The following is a 22,253-nucleotide window of genomic DNA, read 5'->3' as shown; positions in this document are numbered from 1 at the left end:
TTTTCTGTGAAAACATAACTTAGATAATAGTCGAACCAAGTCACAGATAAAATTAAAAAGTTTATTTTAGCTTTCTTCATTTATTAACAAGAAATTAGAAAGTGAGATAAAATCCTAACGCCTATTGACATGTTCTATAGAATTCTATAGAATAGACGTTTATACGTACAGGTGCCATTTAAAGTGGGTTAAAGCATCTGTGGGTGCAAATGAATTAAGTTTATACCCAGTGTTTACGGAGAGCTTATAAGGCATGCCGCACGTTTTCCCGCGAGTTATTCCGCAAGTTAAACAACAGAATATAGTTAACACAAAATTGTTCAATATTGTCATAGGCAAGGGTTGATTATTACACGGCACATTTTTAAACTCCTCCCCTTATGATGACTGGATCAAATTATGACAGTGATATTTTATTCTTGGTTTATTTATTTTTCTGGCAGAGGGGTATGTGTATGGAGTAAAGCTTTTTATCCCTCTTCTCTTCCATTGTACAGTTTATACATTTAGGAATGTATCAGTGAATGGAAAAAGCTGTGCGAAGAGGTCAAAATTCCATGCTCAGCAAATTTTTCATTGAATTCAACCCTTGGCGAACCAGTGAAAATACGAGACTGGCAGATAGCTGGCCTTCCTGTAGATGCATTCTCTATAGATAATGGTATCATTGTGAACAGTACCAGAAGGTGGCCACTCATGATCGATCCGCAAGGTATGTTTTTGTTGCACATCCAATCCACACAGTACGTACGCACAAAGGGAGGGAGGAAGGGGTCAAGCCAAAAGCGTACTATTGGGTACAAGTGTGAGGGGCGAGTTGTTAAGGTAACATACGTAAATATGTTTTTTGTACCACCTTAAAACTTATTTTGCGCGATAAAAGCTATTACATTGCTATTATTTAAAACTTCGGTATATTTCTCGATGCGTAGACATTTCAAAAAATCTTTTTTTGGATTACTTACTGAAAGGTGATCTTGCAGGTGAATGAGAATGAAAATAGATTTAAGAATTGTGATGAAAATTGAATCTAAATGAGAAAATTTTATCAAAGAAAGGAGGTTATTATATTTGAAAGCATGTATGCAATAAGGGGGTCCTGGTAAAAGCGTATTTTTACCTGCAAGGGGCGAATGAGATCTGTTTTTTATCGCGTATGTACTATATAGGTGCTGCATTATCTCCCATGTGTTCTTAATTCTTTTACAGCATAGGGAAATAGTGAGTACATACACATGCCGTTTTATTCTATTTAAAAAATAGCATGTTACATTACTTAAAGGACTCAGTTTACAATCGTAATTTAGTCTCTAAGCTTAGCGTTGACAGCCGTTCTGCAGCTATCGACTGGTAAATTGGTTTGTAGTAAGTGAGAAAATAGGAACAATGTTATGCGTCTTCCTGGTGTCTCGGTGGATGTTGTAATGAGCGAGTTTGAGAGGTGGATGTTGTAATGAGCGAGTTTAAGAGGAGAGGGCGTGAGCTGTTTAGTGTAAGTCTTAAGAAAATTTACTTGCTTTTATATGATAGGTCAAGCCAACAAATGGATCAAAAATTTAGAGAAGGAGAATAATCTTGCTGTTGTTAAAATGTCTGATTCAAATTATGCAAGAACGCTGGAAAATGCTATTCAGGTAAGGCCTTCCAAAAATTTTCATCTGCCTTGTTAGATGTAGATATATTTTCTGTTGTAATTTATGCTTGTGTCAACATTGCAGTTTGGAACACCTGTGCTATTGGAGAATGTTGGTGAAGAATTGGACCCAATGCTAGAACCCATTCTTCTAAAGCAAACTTTTAAACAAGGTGGTGTTGAGGTAATGATTTGCTTTCAAGTGTTATTAAACACACGAAAAAAATTAATACCCCTCTTTTTCTGAACACAGACTGATCTAATGGTTATAATCTTATAGCAGCCATGCAACCGTCCAGTATGTATGTTTTCCTGAAAATTACGTGTTTACACGTCGTTGTGCGAAAGTAAAATATCAACCATGTGACTGGGATATTTTGAGCATGTGTATAATTTTTTCTGCATTGTAAACCTTCATTACTTATAAAGTGAAACGTGTATGGAAGAGCTAGTCTTTAAATAGAACTTCTGTGTACTGACTAATCATAAAACATAACTTATATGGAAAATATGTTAGTATGTGTGACCATCATCTTTGTTATTATAGTACATGAAACTTGGTGAGAACGTTATCGAGTATTCGAAAGAATTCAAATTCTACATAACAACAAGATTGAGAAATCCTCACTATCTACCTGAAGTGTCGGTCAAGGTTTGCACTTTATAGATTTCTTCTGCACACTTTATTATTACAGTCTACTCTCGATAAGTGGAACCCTGTATAAGTTGAACTTTTGTTTAGTGGAACCAATGTCCCTGGTCACTTGGACTTTCCATGATTGAAACCATTTTTTTGGTTCTTTGAACAATATTTATTCATATTAGTGGAACTTTTCTAAAAGAAAAATCATCTACAGTACGTTCGAATCATTTTAATTAAAACATTTCTTTTCTTAAATGCGAACATTCGATTGCTATCAAGTAATAAAACTATATCAGCAGTCACATTTCAATTTCGATTTCATTTCGGTTTCATAGAGGTTCATTCATTAAAAACATTCGATAAGTGGAACCATTTTTTTCGGTCCCGTGGAGGTTTTACTTATCAAGAGTATATTGTATTTCTATATATTTCGTATTAATTTCTTCTAACTTTATTACTATTTGATGCACTAGCATGACTTCGTGTAATGATATCAGGTCATGTATTTCCACAAGGTATCATGGCTTCGTGAATGACATCAGGTCATGTATTTCCACGAGGTAGCATGACTTCGTGTAATGACATCAGGTCATGCTTTTCCACAAGGTAGCATGACTTCGTGTAATGACATCAGGTCATGTATTTCCACGAGGTAGCATTTACTTTATGTGATTTACCTTATTGCGGGTGACCACGCCTTACATTTAAGCGTTCGTTTCACTTTATATTATAACGGCCTATAAGGTTAAATCTGAGGGATCAGGGAAATCTTGGAAAAATCAGGAAATTACCATACATTTGAAGTAAGCATTAGAGAAATTTGCTGAGATTTCTGGAAGATCAAAGAAAGGGCGGAGAAAAAGCTTGTGCGAAACTATACTGTCAATCCCAACTCCTTATTTCACGGAGGTAACTAAATAGTGATATACTGATTGGATATATTAGACTTCCGTTAAGGTAGTTTAGGTGCAAGTAAAAGTTCCTTTTTTTCTTGAATATCTGAGCGTTGATATCAAAAAGGACAATTGGGAAAAGGAGCTTAGGACCGAAAGAGTATATGAAAATTCAAAAGGAAATTCATACTCTGCAGACACCATGAATTATCTGCGTTATTGTACAGCTTTTTGCACTTTTTCTTCATTTTTCACCACAGGTTACTGTATTAAACTTTATGATTACACCACTCGGACTTGAAGACCAACTTCTTGGTATTGTTGCAGCGAAGGAGAAACCAGACTTGGAAGAGAAGAAAAACAAATTGGTTTTGGAAAGTGCAGCTAACAAGAGACAGGTAGGCACACGTTATATTTTTTGATAATATGTTGCGGATGTGATTTTTGTGGAAAACGGAAGGTGCTTTTGTAAAAAAAAAGAAAGGACATTACCAAAACAGTGTGTATAAAAGAATTTGATACACATCTCCTTGTTTTTCGCAAGTTAATGTATAACACTGTTAAAAAAAGTGAAAACGGTGTCGCATAATTTGACCTTGCCAGCATACGTATTGCTGGTTTGATGTTTCTAGTGCAAACCTTCCTTATGGTGAAGCCACTTTTAATTTTCAGCTCATTAGTTTTTTATCCACTAAATGTCAATTAAACACAGAGGCGGGTAAGTAGAAGAATTAAGTGACTCCTAACAGGAATCATGCAAAATGTTTTGAATGGAGGTCACACTGTGTTCGGATTATGAAGTTTCATACAGCGAATACTAAGTAATGTTTTTCGTTTATATGCTCAACATAAACTCATTCCACACACAAAGATAGTTTTATATGCTAACACGTGACATTTAGTACAAAACGCAGACTCATGAACCACAGTACTAAACGTAGAACATAACAATATGCACCAATACTAATAATAATTATATAAACATTTCAAATCAGTGTTTTTGTTGTTGTTATAGTTAAAAGAGATCGAAGACAAGATTTTGTACGTTTTGTCGTCGTCTGAAGTAAGTCTCTTTTTTTTCTTCTTTACATAAAGGTTTTTAATTGCTGAAATAGGCTATTATTTACTTAATTGACGGAGTACTAACTATGGTGGTGTATTATTCCATATATTAAAGTTGTTCGTTCACTTACATAAGTACTGTCTCGATCTTTAATTCATCTATTTGATATTTTCAGGGCAACATTTTAGAAGATGAAACAGCTATCAAAGTTTTATCATCCTCAAAAGTACTGTCTGAAGAAATCTCGGAGAAACAGGTATACTTTGAGAAGCAATAAAAGCTTTTAATCTTCTACACATAACTAAACTTTTATCTAAAAATAATGTGAAGAGGTTTAAAATTTAATCAGGTTTCGATTGTTACCCTAGCAACAGAAAACATCATGATCTTCTCGCTAATTTGCCGATATTAGCGATAAATCGTTGAAAACGGTGATTTTGGTTATCAAAAAAATTCTGAAATTGTAAACAAAATGCGACATGCGAAGGGTCATTTAATTATATTGTACCTCTTTAGAGATTCGACCTTGTCAATGTTCAACACGTAACTCGAGTCTCACTGAAATAAAAACCTCTTGCAACAACGACATATCATCCAAACGTTGATGTTGCCATTTTGTCCTTCAAAACCATTTTGTTTATGTCTTGCTTGTACCCTTGTTACACATTCGTGTTTTGTAGGAGCTTGCTACAAAGACAGAGAAAGAGATTGACGATACAAGAAACGGTTATCAACCTGTAGCCACGCATTCTTCGGTGTTATTCTTTTGTATCTCAGACTTGGCTAACATTGAACCAATGTATCAGTACTCTTTAACGTGGTTTATAAATCTCTACATCATGGTGAGTAACTGAATCCTTTGTTATTTAAACTCATCACATTTCACAATAACAATTTTAAAGTGTATAAAAGTGTTTGTTTTCACTGTATTCGTATATCAAAAAGTTAAAAGAATGGACCGTTTCCATGTACCCCTTGCAAATCTTCCAACCTCAAAACTCTTTAATTCTTCTGAATTTTGAAAAGTATGCTCAAAACTCTTCGAATCTCCTTAAAGTAGATTTCTTATCCACTTTCTTCTCAAAATCTTTTCAATTTTAGTTACAACCGGCCGTATGTTTTTATTTTCAAAATGAATATCAATGCTACGTGGGTAGAGCAATAATTTTCTTCTTCATTCATGGAATCACCTCTAAAATCTCAATTAATTTTCATTTTTATCAAAAATTTGTAAATCCCCTCAAATTTGGGTTAATGAAAAATAGAAACCTTATAACACCTCCCGATATTCATATTCAAAAATGTCCTTGGTCATCTTGCTAATGACTTGTCTTTTTTTAGTCCATCGAAAAGAGTTGCAAGTCAGACGATCTAGACGAACGCATCGAAAACTTGAACGATCATTTCACGCAGAGTATCTACAATAATGTTTGTCGCTCACTGTTCGAGAAAGACAAGCTATTGTTCTCGCTTATCCTGACTATTAATATCTTGAAGGGAATGTATGTCTGATTTTTAAAAATGGTGTACTCCTTTCGCGGAATTTCCATAAAACTATTTTCTACGTCAACAGAAGAATTTAACTCTTTCATATTTAACTCATTGTTAAATCACTCTTATGAAATCTCATATATCTATATAGTTTATTTATTTATTTTTCCCACGTAGGAATAAAGTTGATGATCAAGTGTGGCGGTTTCTTTTAACGGGAGGCGTTGGTCTTGATAACCCATACCCAAACCCTTGCTCTTCTTGGTTGAATGAACGTTCGTGGTCAGAGCTTGTGCGAGCATCCGAATTGCCGAACCTAATAGGAATTAAAGATAGTACGTTTTAAACCTACTTTTTCAAAAATATTTTTTAAAAAGCACTTTCTGGATGAATGTTTAAAAATGAGGCTAAATGTAGAATTATTCACCGCATTAACTTTATAGACCTACTAAAAACATGTTGTACACTATAATGTTAACTGGTACAATTCCCTTTCTTTTGATTAAGATTTGTAATGGTAATTTTTTAGCTGATTAGGAAAGTTAACCTACAACTCGACACAAAATTGTCGACACAAACGTCATCTTAAGTATAAAATTACAAAACATAAGTCACCTCTTTTTACTCAGGGGTCTAGTTTAAGGAACAAAATTACTATTAGAATAAAATTTAAGCAGTTTCATATACTTATTCGCATCGTCTGTTTATAAAGGACGCCCTGGTTTTGTTATCCCAAAATAAACAGTTTGATCCAAATATCCCTGCTACTGGATTCACTTGTAATGGGCGATTCCATACTGCTTTCACACACATGCACATTGCGTCCGTTTTCTAAAAGTTTTTTTTTATGTCTTTTTTTCAAACGAAAGAAGACAGACTATGAATAGAGAAAATAAAGATATTTCTTTCTCATCACAAGCAGGGCGATGCCACAAAAATAAATCAGTCCCTTAAGCACGTGACAGGATTTTCTTTCCATCATGCTTGGTTAATGATGCATGTTTTTGTGCATGTCCGTTTAAAACCTCTTATTTGTATCCCTTACTTCATTCTGCAAATGTTTTGGATTAAGCACACGCGGAGAAGAATCATAAAAGAAATATATCGTTTTGTGTCCGTATGCTTACGTTGTAAATGTAAACTAGGCCTTTGCAAAAGTGGGCGCATCAACAGTAAACTGCGCAGGAAAACATCGCCAGTAAGTTTCACGCTCCGAGATATATTTAGATAGTTTTTCTACGTAGGTATTACTGATCCTGGCTGGAAAATATTTTATGATTCTGCTGCACCACATAAAGAAAAATTTCCGGCTGGTTGGGACGACAAATTAAAGGACTTAGACAGGTCTGCTTTTTATTCTTTTAATGTTTGAATCTATTTTTTTAGTGCAAATAAAAATTAGTTCGACATTTTTTTGGACCAAGCCATTCCTAGCGATTTACTGTGATAGTTTAACATTTTATGCAACATTTAATTTTCATCAATTTTTATATTTCAGACTTGTAGTTCTTCGCTGCATTCGACCAGACAAAGTTGTGCCGATGGTTCAGGTAAATGCAGACTAACTTATCAGATAAAAAAATGACAATATGATCGAAGGGCTAAGACTAAGTTTCTCATACGAAAGTGACAATTTGATAGATTCAGTATGATTTCGTCTGACGACAGAATATAACCTCAGATTTGTTGTATTTGCCTGAAATGACCTTACAGTAGAAAAACAAGAGAACGAATGCAAACAGAGATAATTTGCTCTTAAATATGGTCCTTGTTTTATACTATTTTTTTCGCTTAAATATTTTCCTCTCGTGGAATCCCCAACATTACACTTATGTAGACATAATTGAACTAATGAAAAAACTTCTTAAACGCAACATTTTTTTTTCAAAGTATTTTTTGCTTAAGTTACTTTCAATCTTTATTATTATTTACCATCTAACCAACACTTAACCAAACCACGTGTTTTCTTACAATTTTCCTTACGCTTAACCCAACCACGTGTTTTTTCAGAATTTTACTTACACTCAACCAAAACTCCGTGTTTTTTCAGAATTTTACTTACACTCAACCACATCACGTGTTTTCTCAGAATTTTACACTCAACCAAACCACGTGTTTTCTCAGAATTTTACTTACACTCAACCACCACGTGTTTTCTCAGAATTTTACTTACACTCAACCAAACCACGTGTTTTCTTTTATAGGATTATATCGTAGAAAACATGGGCAGGACATACGTAGAACCACCTACGTTCAATCTACCGCTAAGTTTTAGCGATGCCAGTTGTGTCACACCGCTCATATTTGTGTTGTCGCCCGGTGCTGATCCCATGGCTGCTCTACGAAAATTTGCAGAAGAAAAAGGATTCGGTGGGGACAGAATTCAAACGATATCTTTAGGTCAAGGTCAGGTATGTAATGGTTTGATGTTTCGTATTGTTAGTAGTAATTAGAAGTGTCTCCTCGATTATTCAAACGCAGATTTGAAGAAAATTGGATAATTTAAAAGTGATTAAGGCAAATTTTCCCGGGCTAATGCTAGATACATTTTTTTTATATAAGCATAACATCCGCATCCCTTAGCTTAAATTTTTAGGCCTAAGAAAATGCTGTCAAGTTTTTATGATTTTTATTTCGTGAGCAGTGTTTCTTAGCCACAATACAGTTTAAATTTTTTCATACAAAGTATTACTCACAAAAGCTTCCTATTCAAAATATAAAGACTTATGAATCAATAAAACATTAAAATGTATGCATCAAGTTGCAAATCAAGCTGAAAAACAATCGAAATTGAAGGACCAAAAAGATGATTTTTATATTTGACGTGTTGTTGCAGAAATAGTGACTCAAGTTGTTGCAAGAGTTGCCAAGAGTACCTGTGTATAAGCATATTCCAATAAATCTTTTTGTCATTAGGCATAACCTAAGCATGTTTTGAGCCTAAAAAGTTTCTATAAGCATCCTAAACCTCGTTTTGGAATTTTAAATGCTTATAAAAAACATATAATGAACACTGTACAAAATATTAATTTGATTAGTGTCAGTTCATATAGAAATAAAAATTTGCAGGAGAAATGATAGAATAATTGACTTTAATTGGCTTGTCCTTTATTGTATGGCTTACTGGAGATAAATTCGTCTTATGACACGAATAATTTATCCCCTGATAAACGATTACTACGGCAAATAAGCTTCTAAAACCTAACGAAAAAAGAGTTTTTTATTTTTATATTTGTTTCTTCCTGATAAAATCTAATTTTTAATTGACAAAGTAATACTAATTGAAATGATAAAGACTGAACCCAGAAGAATACAAAAAGTAATAAATTGAAGAAATTGTAATTTTGCTGGGAAAACTTTTGAGAAAATGACGGAGAAAATGACGGAGAAAATGACGTAGAAAATGACGGAATAAATTGCTAGTGATGAAAGTTTACCTCGCAGATTTTTTCGCGTTAGGTAGCGGCTAGTGTTTTCAATTTATTAAAGATGAACAAACAAATATAAATCAGTAAAAAAAACAAACTAATTGTTATGAGTTGGAAAGTTAATATTTTATGAATTCTATTTTTATGAATTCTCTCAAAGGGTCCCATCGCACATAAAATGATCAAAGATGCTCTCGAAAATGGTACATGGGTCGTGTTACAAAATTGCCACGTGGCTACGAGTTGGATGCCCACATTGGAAAAGATCTGCGAGCAGGAAATCACACCCGAGAATGCGCACCAAGATTTTAGAATCTGGCTGACTAGTTATCCTTCTCCAGATTTCCCAGTGTCTATTTTGCAGAACGGTAAAAGTTATTTTTACTAACGAAATAGATAATGATTCATAAAGATGGAAGTAACAAAAAAAAGAAACATCAGAGAAACGAATTAATATTTTCTGATATTCCTCTTGTCAAGAAGGTGCACACTTTTAGTCCTTGGTAGAGATCACTATGTTGAATTATAAGTAAGAAGAAAAAACGACATTGCAGTATGACTTATGCATCATTTCAACCTGAAATTTATTAAAAACTATGTATCAAAACCTCTGCTGAAAATTCTTAATGGTTATAAAGAGAAAAACAGGCAGGGCAAAAAATGCATCCAACCATATTGTTTTTTAGGTGTGAAGATGACTAACGAACCGCCGAAAGGATTGCGTGCAAATGTTCTCAGATCATACACCAATGATCCTATATCCGATTCTGAATTCTTTACAAATTGTACGAAGGTAAGCGAGGCTAATATTTTTTGCATTAGATTTAGCCTCAAATTTTTTTTTAGCAAGTGTGTTCTAAAGCACTTTCTGCCACTAATTTTATGGCAGACAGACAGAAAGGCAGGCAGGCATTTTACTAGAACGTTTCATTTTAGACAAACGAATGGAGAAAGATGCTGTTTGGACTCTGCTTTTTTCATGCTTTGGTACAAGAAAGAAGAAATTTTGGTCCGCTGGGTTGGAATATTCCTTACGAGTTTAACGAATCAGACCTTCGCATCAGCATGCGACAGTTACAGGTATATAAACAAGCCTTGTGATAATTCACTCGATCATTTTTTTGCCTGTGGTTGAAAAAAATGCTTTCTGTAATCATACATTTCTCTTACTGCCAACAAAGCTCTATCTACACTTGCTCATAATTTATAGATGTTTTTGAATGAATACGATGTCGTCCCATTGGAAGCGTTGACTTATTTATTTGGCGAGTGTAACTACGGTGGTCGGGTGACAGATGATAAAGACAGGCGCTTGTTGATGTCATTGCTACACAAGTTTGTCTGCGAGGAGATTATTATAAGTGATGAGTATATGTGAGTGTCAATTCTGCTACCTATTGCTTTTTAATACACATCTTTCAAGTGGGTTGGTCCTTATAAATCGCTATACCAACCACAAACGTGTCACAAATATCTGATGACCAAAGTTTCTTTTGTTACTTTTTTTAATAGCATAAAGTTTCGGCGGGCGAATAATTTGGACCATTGTCAATTTTTTGTTATTGTGTTAAACAATGCCGAAGGGCACTCAGGTAGCAGCTAATGACACCAAAAAAGATGGAATCATTCCAAAGTTGTGTGCTCACCCAGAAAGTGATTTTCGTTCACTAAAATTTTTTATCGTTTCGTATTTTCTTCGCCTGCTTAAAATTTCGACGCGTAGGGCCGATATAAAATAATAGAGGAAAGCCGGGCATTACCCGATGTTTATGTTGACATATGCAATTAACGTTGCCATTTTAGATTTTCGCCAAGCGGAGTTTACTACGCTCCCAAAACAAGTCCATATGAGACATACGTGGAGTACATACGCGACTTACCGTTAATTCCACATCCTGAGGTGTTTGGATTGCATGAAAATGCTGATATTACGAAGGAACAAAAGGAGACACAAAACGTAAGTGAAAACTTTGTTTACACGATATAGTCTTCTGTAGCGCGGTTCTGGATGACAAAAAATTACAATCATTTTTTCTGTTGCTGCACAATGAAAATCACTTTTATTCTATTACTTTTTTATACCGCGGTAAAGGTTCGGAACCGCGATAACGGAAGCCGAGCGATAAGTGATGAATGACCTGCAAATCTAGCTTGCCATTGGTTCAATTTATAGCTAATAGATTTCCCCGTCATTTTTTCAGCTTTTCGAAAGTATTTTACTGACACTCCCACGACAATCAAGTGGTGACGGCAAATCTCCAGCAGCAACCGTGGGTGAATTGGCGGCAGACATTCTCTTGAAGTTTCCCCCTCCTTTCGATATCGAGATGGTGATGGAAAAGTATCCTGTGTTGTACGAAGAATCGATGAATACTGTGTTGAGACAGGAGTTGATTCGTTTCAATCGTTTGATCGTTGTCGTGAGAGCGTCGCTCGCTAACATACAAAAAGCGATTAAGGTAATACATTTTTAGGCATCATCCCTCTGTAACAGTTTCAATAAGCGCCTCCAAAAAAATGCCTCATTGAATAAACACCCCATTGAATAAACGCCCCTATTGAATAAACCGCCAGGTGAAAACCTTTGAAAACGCGCCCTTTAAATAAACGTTCGCTTAAATGGGCGTTAACCTACCAAAAAGAGAAAAAAAAAAAATTTTAGGTCTTTCCCTTTTGTATTAAATTAAAAAGACATCGAGAATGCAAAGAAACTGCTAAGAAATAATCTCTTCTTTCAAAAACGTAAACTTAAATAAACGTCTTTGTTAACCTGAAAGGTTTTGCCGTATAATTATTAACATGAGGATGTCGGAACTTTTAAGGACATGATATTTTTCATGATTATGGATTTCGTACAAATATACTTGTAGGGTTTAGTTGTGATGTCATCAGAATTAGAAGATGTGTTTGACAACATGTTGTTGGGAAAAGTACCAGCTGTGTGGGCGGCCAAGTCCTACCCTTCACTAAAACCACTTGGAAGTTACATTGTGGATCTGTTGGACAGGTACATGTTTATTAGACCTTCCTTACACTGTGCTTGAAAGAAAATATGCAGCGAATGAAGTCTTTAAGAATCAAAGGGTTTAAGTACGTTTGAAAAACATATAGATAAAAATCAATCATTAAGCCTACTTTACTTTTGGCTCAACTGTCTTCGGTCATATATGTTCAATTTTGTGGATATTTTTTTTCATTTAAAGACAATTTGTAACAAGTAGGATCCATGTTCTACTTAAAAATAGTAGTTAAAGATGGCGGCAGGTCGCTGAAGTAATGGCTATTAAAAGTCAATGCACAAAATAATTTATGTTAAACTTTTAATTAAGTTTTTTTCTTCGCATTCTTCCTTTAGATTGAAATTCTTTCAAGATTGGATTGATCATGGCATACCGAGTGTGTTTTGGGTATCGGGTTTTTACTTTACGCAGTCATTTTTAACAGGTAAACCGTGCGATTGTAAAGTTTACGCAAATAACATCGTTTTTGTTCACTAATGATTACAGTTTCCTTGTAAGGATTTCATTAAAAGTCCAATAGATTTGTAAATAGTTGAATACCTCTTAACGCTTCGATTAAAATTTGTTTGTTTGATGGTGTGATTAAATTAACTTTCCAGAGGTTGTTTGTGTGATGAGAATGTTGTTATTATTATATGTGGTGATAGGACAATCCTTCTATCACTCCCTCCTGAATAATCGCATCCTGGAATTTCCCGACCTTTAAGTTCCTCTGAACCAGTTATTTACACTATTCCACCACCTCTATAAGGATTTGTAATGAAATTTAATGCAAAACCTGTAGTAGGTATTAGTACAACCACACAATCATGTACAATCATGGGGGTATATTTTCATGTACGTAGGTGGTTCACTACAGTATGTCCATCATCTTTTACTATTTTTAAAACTCCAACCAATCAAAAAATCCTGTATTATGTGGTAAAAAAGGTTAGGGAAGGAAAATAACAGGAGAACATTTCAGCTCTAAAAAGTCGTTTTTTCTACAAACAAAAATGAAAGTGTGTACAGAATTAACTCGGTAGGATCTATGCAATGGGGATTGTCCTTTCTGAGAATTTTCCAAGTGGGCATTATCCAGGTTTAATTGACAGGGGTGGGCACGTCACTAAGAGACTGAATATAATATTAAAGTTTGATCTATTTATAGGTGCTGCACAAAATTATGCTCGTAAATATGTCATGCCAATCGACCATGTCGGTTTTCAGTTTTACGTTTTGGATAAAGATGCTAACGTCAGTATGCGACCTGAAGATGGAGTGTACATCAAAGTAAGGAACTTTTAAACCTCTCCTTTGGAGAGAACTTTATCTTGTGTTTTAACCTGTTCGATTTGATGATATTTGCGCGCCTTTACGTACTTGATCTTCCCTACGGAAAATGGTTCCGTCTTTATTTTGTTTTCACATTTTACCTTAATTAGCTATTATTGCATACTATTTTTATGTTAGCCAGGCCTTTTAGCAATACTTTACCTTATTGGGGAAAAGACGGGGAAAAGAGACCAATTTTAAGGGTCGGTGACTAAACTTTCCACCGGCTAAAAGTTATCCCGACTCATTTAATTAGTATTTTTAACTTTTACCAGACTGTAAATCTTCAGAAAACTTTACCGCTTTTTTATTTAAATGTTCAAATTTTGTTTCTACTTAACTCAACCGACTTATTTTCATATGATCTTTGATGTTTACAGAGAAGGGAACTATACAAAGGAAGTCAATAGATTTTTGTTTATCTACGACATAACTTTATTCAAGAAAAGTGATGAGTCCAATGCATTGTTGACTAAGGTTGTTCCCAACTCACCTTAACCCCAGTTTCTTTCATCAGCCTTGGACGTTGTCTTCAAAAAAGCGCCAAATGAAAACTGGTTTATTCTATTATACACAAGCATATTATGTATTCTTTATATAGGGTTTGTTTCTCGAAGCTGCAAGATGGGATTACGAAGCAAAAGCACTTAGTGAATCGCATCCTAAAGTTCTTTTTGAAGAAATGCCGACTGTATCCTTTCACATCGAAATTAAATGTTTATATTTTTTGTCGATATTTAATCACAGACCTCAAGAGAACCTAGACTATTAGTTTGTTTCTTACAAGAGCTTTTTGTTATTTTGTTTTCAGAGATTCTTTTACTGGCGTTTTTACTCATTTTTCTTTTATTTTTATTTTTTTCTCTTCTATTTTTGTCTATTTTGAAGCTGCGTCAAACTAAACATTCTTGTGCAGCGTGGTATTGTTTTTGTTAAATAAAAATATATAATAATTCACGGAAGAACCTGATAATAAAAATAGAAAAAATAAAAAAAGTAATCCTATAGTCCATAACTTATGTTATTAAATCAACCAATCAGATCACAGCAATTTAATTACTGTAATTGCTATGATCTGATTGGTTGATTTCTCTAATAATCTTAACTAATAGATAACCAAAAATTGTAACGATCATTGCCTTCGATGACAACCTAGAATAAACTCGGTTTGTTTATGACATGATAATATCTATATTATTTAATTCTTGTCCATATTCACTTTTTTTTCGTGTTATGCAAAAACAATTTTACGGATTTTACGCACTCAAAATGATCGAAAGAAAACTGTAAAAGGTATATTTAAAGTTTACTGAATTTTCCTTTACTATATACTGTGCTAGATGTGGCTTGTTCCCGGAGAGAAGAAAACATTCAAACCTCCACCCTGTTATAATTGTCCGGTGTACAAAACCAGCGCCCGGAGAGGTACTCTTAGTACGACCGGTCACTCTACAAACTTTGTGATGTATATGCAAATACCAAGCGACAAAGATGAAAGTCATTGGACTAATCGAGGCGTGGCGTTACTTTGCCAACTGGATGATTAATGTTTTTGTAAAACAAACTTTCCATTGTATATATGTACATGTTCGAACTGTTTAAAATTTGTATTTTTGTGAATATGGACATTTTTAACTTATCATAAGAATTGGTAATATAACGTGCGTACTGTGTTTTTTTCTCATTTTACTGCAATAAAAGACAATCGTAAACAATTTCACCCCTCCAACTGAAAACCTGCAGCCACGTTTTTTTCAGCATTTCCAGTGCGTTTTGTTTTCGCGCCAAAAATTTGAAGCAGTGACGCCTACGGTACAATTCTCCATTATTTTTACGTCAACCGTATGGACAAATGAATTAAAAAAAGATATAATATCTTTGATATCGATGATATCGATTTGTCTGTTTAGTATTCATATTAGTTTATCATGAAAGTCTAGTAGGCGACGTTTCGGGAGATCCTCCTCCCATCATAGAAAAAGGAATAGTTTGAATATACCAAGAGACCTTGTTATGTCACACACCAATGGGACCTCAAAAGAGTTGTCCGCTACTTGGAAGTTCTCTCCACATTGAATTTTATTGCGTCACAAATCTGCTCTGAAGTTTCAGGGTTAAGTGAAATCGACATCAAAGCGTGTCAAGAGGCTAGTTTTAGGGGATGATATTGCAAATACGCGATCTTAAATAGTAAAAAAGTCAAAACTTTACACAAACTGTCAAATTTTGTTTCTTCTTTGTTCATTTTAAATTTTTTACCGGGATTGTTTATGACCCATGTTGGCCGTGTTCCACGGTAATGTGAATTGGGACATTTAAATTACAGTGTCCACAACATAGAGGTTTCGTTATAAGAGTTTGCATTGGCATTTTATTAGCTCCTGATCACCTTTTGTCTAATTGTAAAAAAGGGGCGGTGAAAGGAAAGGTGGGCGTATCAACGACGATATCTCTTGCAGCGAAAAAAATGAAACACGAGTATTGACAAAATGGCAGCTGAGACGACGATGTACAAAATAAAGCCCATATATGATGACTATGTGGTTGTTGATTTACCTCAGTCTATGTACAAAATGAAAGACTTGCATGAATTTGAAGATAAGGTCAGTAAAACAGTCTACGTACTAATCTTTTTTTTTCCTGTGTAACTTATTATCAATTATATACTTAAAGAATATCTAGCGCTAACCAGCTAGCTTCTCCATTCCTGTTGGGTACTATTCTCAATGGAGAAGAGAGTTCTCGTGCATTTAAAGTTACTACTTGAGCCGCAAAATAAAGCTAAGAAGTACATCAACAACCTGAGGTGACTGACAACAACTGTGTGTGCAAAGGCAAAGGGCTATAGGTAGCTAGCTGTATAGCTAGCGTACCTCTACACACTACTAGCTAAGAATGAATGAAAGAAGAATGAAAGAAAAGAATGAAAACCAGGTCATGTCTTGTTGGTTTCCTGCTTTCTTTCTGTTTAATTGTTGTGAGACTAAGTGTTTTGGGGTGGGTGTCACAAATTCGGCGATTCGGTTTGACGTCATAACAATTTCTTTGGAGGTGACTTGCACTTCTATCATCTTTCTGCATACTAAGTTCACACATTTTCATAATACCTTACGAAAATCTTTAAAAACAAATATCTCGTTAGTAAATTTTCGCATACATGCCTTTGATTTGTGTTCTCTTTTTCCAAAAACTTCCATTGGCTCATTGAAATTTTCAATAATGGAAAGCTGAATAAATTATGCACGAAAGGTTCTCGTATTTTTTTGTATGAATTACTGATTAGCAAATTTGACAACAGAAAGAAAAAAATATGCATTTTTACAAATAATTTCATAACAACGTTATCAGAAGAAAAAAACCGGGAACCATTTTGATTTTAATTTATGGTAAATATAATGGTGCAAAAACGAGATGTCTGCGACTACGCGTTCGGAAAAAGAAGCCATTTTAAAACGTACGGTGAAAAAAATGGTGTGTGTTTATTTCATTATATTTTCTTTTTGGAAAATTAACATCTCATGAAAATAACACCATCAAAAAAGTCTTTCATCAAGCATTCAGAAACAAAAAAATAAAAAAATATGTAAAAGTATTGATAAATTATAAGGGTTTTTCTAAGACTACTCATCAAGTGAGTTTTTTCCTTTACAGTAACCCTAAATCTGGGTTGCAAAAATTTAATTTAAAACTTTTTTGTGATCATTTTGGTTTCTTGGTTTCCATACAAGTTATTGTTATGGTGATCGTTATTTCTACTTAAATAGTCATGGGAATTTGATGATAAATATTTTATATGATATGATAAATATTTTTTAAGTTGTTGGCGTTTTGTTGTTGCATAAGTTTATAAACCTAAACAGTTGGTGATTTTGATTAAACTTTTTGGATATATTTTTGTAAAATGCCATTGCAATGCCATTCTTATTTATATTCTCATTTTTTTTATTTTAGAGCTGTGACATGACTCCTGAGATAAAGGCATTAAATGAAAGGCAACTTAAAATGCTCCAAGATCTTGAAGGACTAACTAAAGAAGTGAAATTACTAAGTGATTCATTAGGTCATAAGTATGGAGATACATCATGCAACACTACTAAGGTAAGTCGTATATTGTTTAATCTATGCATCAGGATATTGTTTTAGACATTCACCAGAGTCATCAGGGTGCCCACACCCAAAATCTTCTAAATAACTTAAAATTGAAGCCAAAATTATTGATTCTTCCACCACAAATCTCCTAATTGTTTTCTTTTTTCTGAGTAGATCTTCTTCTGCCATGTTTTCAAAAGAAGATCTAACCTTGGTCATAAGTGCTGTGTGTATATAAATATACTTGTCTACAATCGAAAAATCAACAAAGCATTTAATTTCTCTCACAAGCTAAAATGTGTATGTGTTGTCATTATGGGTGCCAATTACTAAAATATAGAAAATCTTCACAATTCACAGTCAAGGAAGTGCTTGAGTCATTAAATTGCAGCGTTTTCTTGCCAATCTTGTCTACATGTGTTTTAATCTCCTGTCATAGGTAAATACCAAAAACGAAGTTATTGCTGCAGAAAGAATTGTAAAACCTGTTAAACTGCCGCCTGGCGTGATTGACTTTGTCATCTCGCAGTCATTAGAACAGCCGTCGTTATCACCAGTTTTCATAGTGGAACTACTGCGGAAGAATGGATCTGTCGTAGCTACTCCGACTCATTTGCATTCAAGTCTAAATAAAACTATTCCACAATATCTCTTAGATGTGACAGGAGGACTGTCTGGTCGAACTAATGTCACTGTGGAAAAAATTGTCATAACCTTCGTTTGGAAAAATGGTAATAATTTTTTTTAATATAAAATAAATCACTTTTTATGTCACGATCTCTTTTTATGTCACATAACAAAATATTGAATTAATTTTCTTCAAAAATAAAGGTCGTATATCATGCCAGAGAACGTTATTTTATCCCCGAAATTACAAAAAGACGTGCTCTCAGTGTGAATCATGTATTATTTTGTTTATTTATTTGTTCTAGATCCTTTTTGTCCCTCTGTGATGTATTCTCCTACTCTACAGACACGAATCACTGGTGATGCAAACATTGCTAGATTTTTGTGCCGGACGTTGTCGCCTCATCTTTACAACGACGACGACCTAACGACGTGTATGCTCATCGATAACTGGCTTGAACAATCTGTAAAGGTATGCTTCTGTTTTTTATTATCCTGTCTGTGGTGCACGCTTTTTTGTGTCACTTAAATCTTTTAAAAAAATAACAACAGTCCAGCTTGAAGAATGAGTAAATAAAAAAAGGGGAAAGACTAAATTTATTACCTAAATTTAAAAACAAGTTTTAATAATTCCTGCATAGAGTGTAAGTTCTAAACGACGTTGCTTGAGAAAAAATTGAGAAAAATCTCTGCAACTATGGAGAAAAAGTGAGATGAAAGAGTATAGCTTAACAGTGAACATGGGGCCTCCATGCAGTGAATAATTAAGAGTGCTTTTGCATTTCTGTCTTTTCCTTGTTAAGACTCAAAACTTTTTTTGAAAAAAATTATTGTTTTTTGATTCGTTTTGATTATCGTAGGTGTTACATGCCAGTGCTAAAGAAAAAGATGCTGTTCTCAAATCTTTGAATTCTCATCTGGGGAAAAACGATCATCTGTGTAATAATCGTACAACGCTAGCAGACATTGTGATGCTGTCCGCCATTATTGTCAACAAAAAGTCGTTTTCAACTCTACCGAAAAATGTAAAAAGTTGGTTTATTCGTCACGCGCACGAGTTCGGTAGCATTATCGAAAAGTTAGAAGTTCCGTCATCGTGGAAATAAATTAGTGTTGATATCTACAAATAAATTATAAATGTAAACTGACTGTTTTTCTCAGGAGACTTTTTTAATTGTTTTAAGGGAGAAAGTGGTAAGCTCCTCACAGCGCACATTTTTACAGCTGCTCCTTTCTACAACTAAGGCAAATAACAGATGAAATAACAGTAAACTTACAAACCTTTTTGTGGCGGATAATTTTTCAAAGACGCCTTAGTAGTAGACGTCGTATAAAAGTTTTATTTACATTACCCCTTTGCAAAAACCTAGATAGCGGATACGCTCAAAGATGGTTATATAAAACAACGTTTGTAGAAGTTTCCCGATATTTTATCCAAGACAATCTATTACTCTATCGTTTTTGTTGTTGTTTTTTTCTAAATTTCCTTTTCAGGTCTTAAAAATAGCAACTCGCAGGGATGTCACTATATACCTTGACGGTCTACTGATCTCTTGCCAAGAATCAGACTAAATACGTTAACCAAATGTTACAGTTAATTCTTTGTAAATTCCTTTTGGTATAGGCCGTTACTAGCCTACGTAAATAGTAAGTTCATTGCTGTGAAATAAAATTGAGCATGTATTTACGTAACGACGGGATATTCTATAAAAATTCATACGTTGATAAAGTCTTTTAAGTAACAAGACGAAATATCCGTTGAAATAATTTGTCATAAAAAAAACTTCTCATATTTATTTTTGTTGTGAAGTCATGAATTAATATATTAAATTAATATATTTAACTATTGATTTATATTTATTTTCATAATTACTTCAAGACAAACTGAAAAACCCCTCTAACCTTCTAAAAGGAGTCAAAATCCCCCCTCCCCCCCAAAAAAAATGTTTTTTTACACATTTTTCAGTGGTCGTCCTAAAATTTCATCCTAAAATCTCCTTACATAATAAAGTTTTTAATCTGGGGCTACCTCAACGTTGCCACCAAGCGTCACTACAGATGCGGACTTAAAAAAAAACGATACTTTTTTTTCGACGTGACCCGCTATGACGTGAATTTTTATAATGCAGACATTGCAGAAACTGCGACCAGTGTATTTTCAGTGTTCTGCTTTCCTGTCCCATCTTTCAAAGCACAGAGCCCAGCTACTGCAAAGAGGTAGTCATGCGATTCTCTTAGAAGATTGCGAGCAACGGCGAAAAAGCTATTTTGCTAAATACTAATTCCAGAAATGAAGCAACCTCGTCACCAGGACAATTTTCTTCTCAACGACGCTACACTCTTTGATAGTTCTAGCAAATTGGGGTCGACCTTGGGGTTGAAGCAAAGTTATATTGTATTCACTTATTTACGCTAAATTTCGCGCCAGCAGTATATCAGAAAACTGCAAACAATGCCATAAAAACGAGATTGGCGAGACTTTGTCAACATTGCGAAAACTGATACCCGATAAATTCTTTTCAAACGTCTTTTGCGAATACTTTTTTTAAAAACAAGTTGTCTGACTAATCCTCATTTAAGCATAAAAGGCGCCAGATGTAATTTCTTTCAGTTTTTACGCTTTTAGCAAGGATAAGGCTGTTCTTTACTAGACAGAATAACTTGCAAGCGCGTGGAACGAACCTTCAAGGTTAAAATCAATTGAATTTTAGTTATCAATTGTTTTTTAGTTAGTTAAAATGGTCCAAGCCATCCTGCTAGAATATTCTGCCATATGCGCGGATCTATAGTGCACTGATTTTTGGAAAAAATCAGTTTGCGCGCGTTAATTCTGCAGATATTATGCGAATAGGTATCTACAACGGAGCATGTACGTTGTTAAGATATGTTAAGATTAAAAGACACAGAATTTTATAGAAAATTTAGTGCAGTGCTTCGTTTTGTGCTATTTACATGTTTTCATGAGGCGCTATCATCGTAACAATGCTACACATTACATGCACCATATACCACTGCTCAATCAAAATACGCCATTAACATCTTCATGGATGGTCTTTCATTCTTTATTAATATTTGAACCCATGTGCCCTGCTTATCCTGTGTAAAAAAAATGTTAGTGTCTCTCCTGCAATCTTTCCACTACTTGTATTTTTTAATCATCTTGTATGAAACAAATTCAAAGAAAACAGTAAGTATATTGGCTTCTTGAAGGTAATTGCGTAACTACAACTGTCTTTGTCACCAAACAAAAGTTGTTTCGAACTTTCAAATAAATGGTCTATCTTGGACATATACTAAATCGCCCGGCTGCGAGCCGAAAATATCTTTCTATACTGCGTCTTTCTGTAGACGGACAGCAATTGAAATTTTTCGTTCCGTTGTGACAATGCTGTAATTGGTAATGGTTTTAGCACAAAGAACTTTACCTAGAAGGCGTTGTTAGCTATAAATAAATTCAGTGTCTTTCCGGCGGAACTAATAGCATAGTCGAGTTTGCTGCTTAGATATACACTACTGGTCATTATATGTTATAATGACCAGTGTCACCATACCGCGCATTGCATAAAGCAAGTAACAGGATGTCGTGACCTTTCTAATAATTAGAGTAATCTGATCTAGGTATAACAACATGCTTTCGATCACTTACTTACGCCCGTCGTGTAAACTTTCGCTAAAATCATAAGAGACTCGCCACCGTCGTAAAAACACTTTTTTATAGAGGAGTTGACCAGATTACCGAACACGTTTTGCAGTTAACTTAACATATGGACGAAAACTACCAGATTTTATGGGATTTATATCATGATAGGAATCGTTTCGCACAGAGAATTTTACGCACGAGAATTTCTGCTTGATAAAAACCAGTCCACAGTTAGTTTTGCGTAGATTTGCGTAGATTTTGCGTAGACTTCCTTGTTTTATTTACAACAAGACGTATGGTATACGTAAACAACCTCGCGAATAAAGTTTACAAAAAGCTGTCTATAAAATTGTGATTTTTGTTACGAAGTTAGACACGACATATTCTACTATTCAGATACGCAATAATATTT

The 22,253-nt window shown here is 34.4% G+C and overlaps 2 protein-coding genes across 3 annotated transcripts in view; both read left to right on the top strand.

Annotated features, from left to right (window-relative positions):
- Window positions 1-15,149, top strand: part of LOC130648416 (dynein axonemal heavy chain 3-like) — a 56,806-nt gene extending 41,657 nt beyond the window's left edge. For both annotated transcript variants that reach the window (XM_057454467.1, XM_057454466.1), the window contains exons 62-85: window positions 511-712; window positions 1,531-1,634; window positions 1,719-1,817; window positions 2,181-2,285; window positions 3,430-3,567; window positions 4,185-4,232; window positions 4,408-4,488; window positions 4,913-5,074; window positions 5,574-5,734; window positions 5,901-6,058; window positions 6,968-7,067; window positions 7,222-7,273; window positions 7,928-8,134; window positions 9,312-9,519; window positions 9,838-9,944; window positions 10,088-10,231; window positions 10,362-10,525; window positions 10,955-11,108; window positions 11,353-11,610; window positions 12,022-12,158; window positions 12,507-12,595; window positions 13,322-13,443; window positions 14,087-14,176; window positions 14,826-15,149. In XM_057454467.1, coding sequence (XP_057310450.1) covers window positions 511-712; window positions 1,531-1,634; window positions 1,719-1,817; window positions 2,181-2,285; window positions 3,430-3,567; window positions 4,185-4,232; window positions 4,408-4,488; window positions 4,913-5,074; window positions 5,574-5,734; window positions 5,901-6,058; window positions 6,968-7,067; window positions 7,222-7,273; window positions 7,928-8,134; window positions 9,312-9,519; window positions 9,838-9,944; window positions 10,088-10,231; window positions 10,362-10,525; window positions 10,955-11,108; window positions 11,353-11,610; window positions 12,022-12,158; window positions 12,507-12,595; window positions 13,322-13,443; window positions 14,087-14,176; window positions 14,826-15,032 — 3,297 coding nt within the window. In that variant the 3' untranslated portion in view covers window positions 15,033-15,149. The remainder of the gene's footprint in view (window positions 1-510; window positions 713-1,530; window positions 1,635-1,718; window positions 1,818-2,180; window positions 2,286-3,429; window positions 3,568-4,184; window positions 4,233-4,407; window positions 4,489-4,912; window positions 5,075-5,573; window positions 5,735-5,900; window positions 6,059-6,967; window positions 7,068-7,221; window positions 7,274-7,927; window positions 8,135-9,311; window positions 9,520-9,837; window positions 9,945-10,087; window positions 10,232-10,361; window positions 10,526-10,954; window positions 11,109-11,352; window positions 11,611-12,021; window positions 12,159-12,506; window positions 12,596-13,321; window positions 13,444-14,086; window positions 14,177-14,825) is intronic.
- A 732-nt stretch (window positions 15,150-15,881) lies between these two features.
- Window positions 15,882-19,345, top strand: LOC130649201 (aminoacyl tRNA synthase complex-interacting multifunctional protein 2-like). Its single transcript, XM_057455447.1, has 5 exons — window positions 15,882-16,088; window positions 17,437-17,583; window positions 18,014-18,305; window positions 18,507-18,673; window positions 19,062-19,345. The coding sequence occupies exons 1-5, from the start codon at window positions 15,975-15,977 to the stop codon at window positions 19,305-19,307; spliced, it is 966 nt and encodes a 321-aa protein (XP_057311430.1). The 5' UTR covers window positions 15,882-15,974; the 3' UTR covers window positions 19,308-19,345.
- The last annotated feature ends 2,908 nt before the right edge of the window (window positions 19,346-22,253 follow it).

The sequence above is a fragment of the Hydractinia symbiolongicarpus genome, chromosome 7, assembly GCF_029227915.1.
Source record: "Hydractinia symbiolongicarpus strain clone_291-10 chromosome 7, HSymV2.1, whole genome shotgun sequence".
Lineage (NCBI taxonomy): Eukaryota > Metazoa > Cnidaria > Hydrozoa > Anthoathecata > Hydractiniidae > Hydractinia > Hydractinia symbiolongicarpus.
The sequence above is the reverse complement of the archived record's forward strand: the minus strand, read 5'-3'. Positions and strand labels throughout refer to the sequence as shown.

Bases quoted from the DNA above. Each gene is read 5' to 3' on its own strand.
- LOC130649201 (XM_057455447.1), top strand. From the start codon at position 15,975: ATGGCAGCTGAGACGACGATGTACAAAATAAAGCCCATATATGATGAC. The intron at 17,584-18,013 runs GTAAGTCGTATA...CTCCTGTCATAG, and splicing joins CATCATGCAACACTACTAAG to GTAAATACCAAAAACGAAGT. The intron at 18,674-19,061 runs GTATGCTTCTGT...TGATTATCGTAG, and splicing joins GGCTTGAACAATCTGTAAAG to GTGTTACATGCCAGTGCTAA.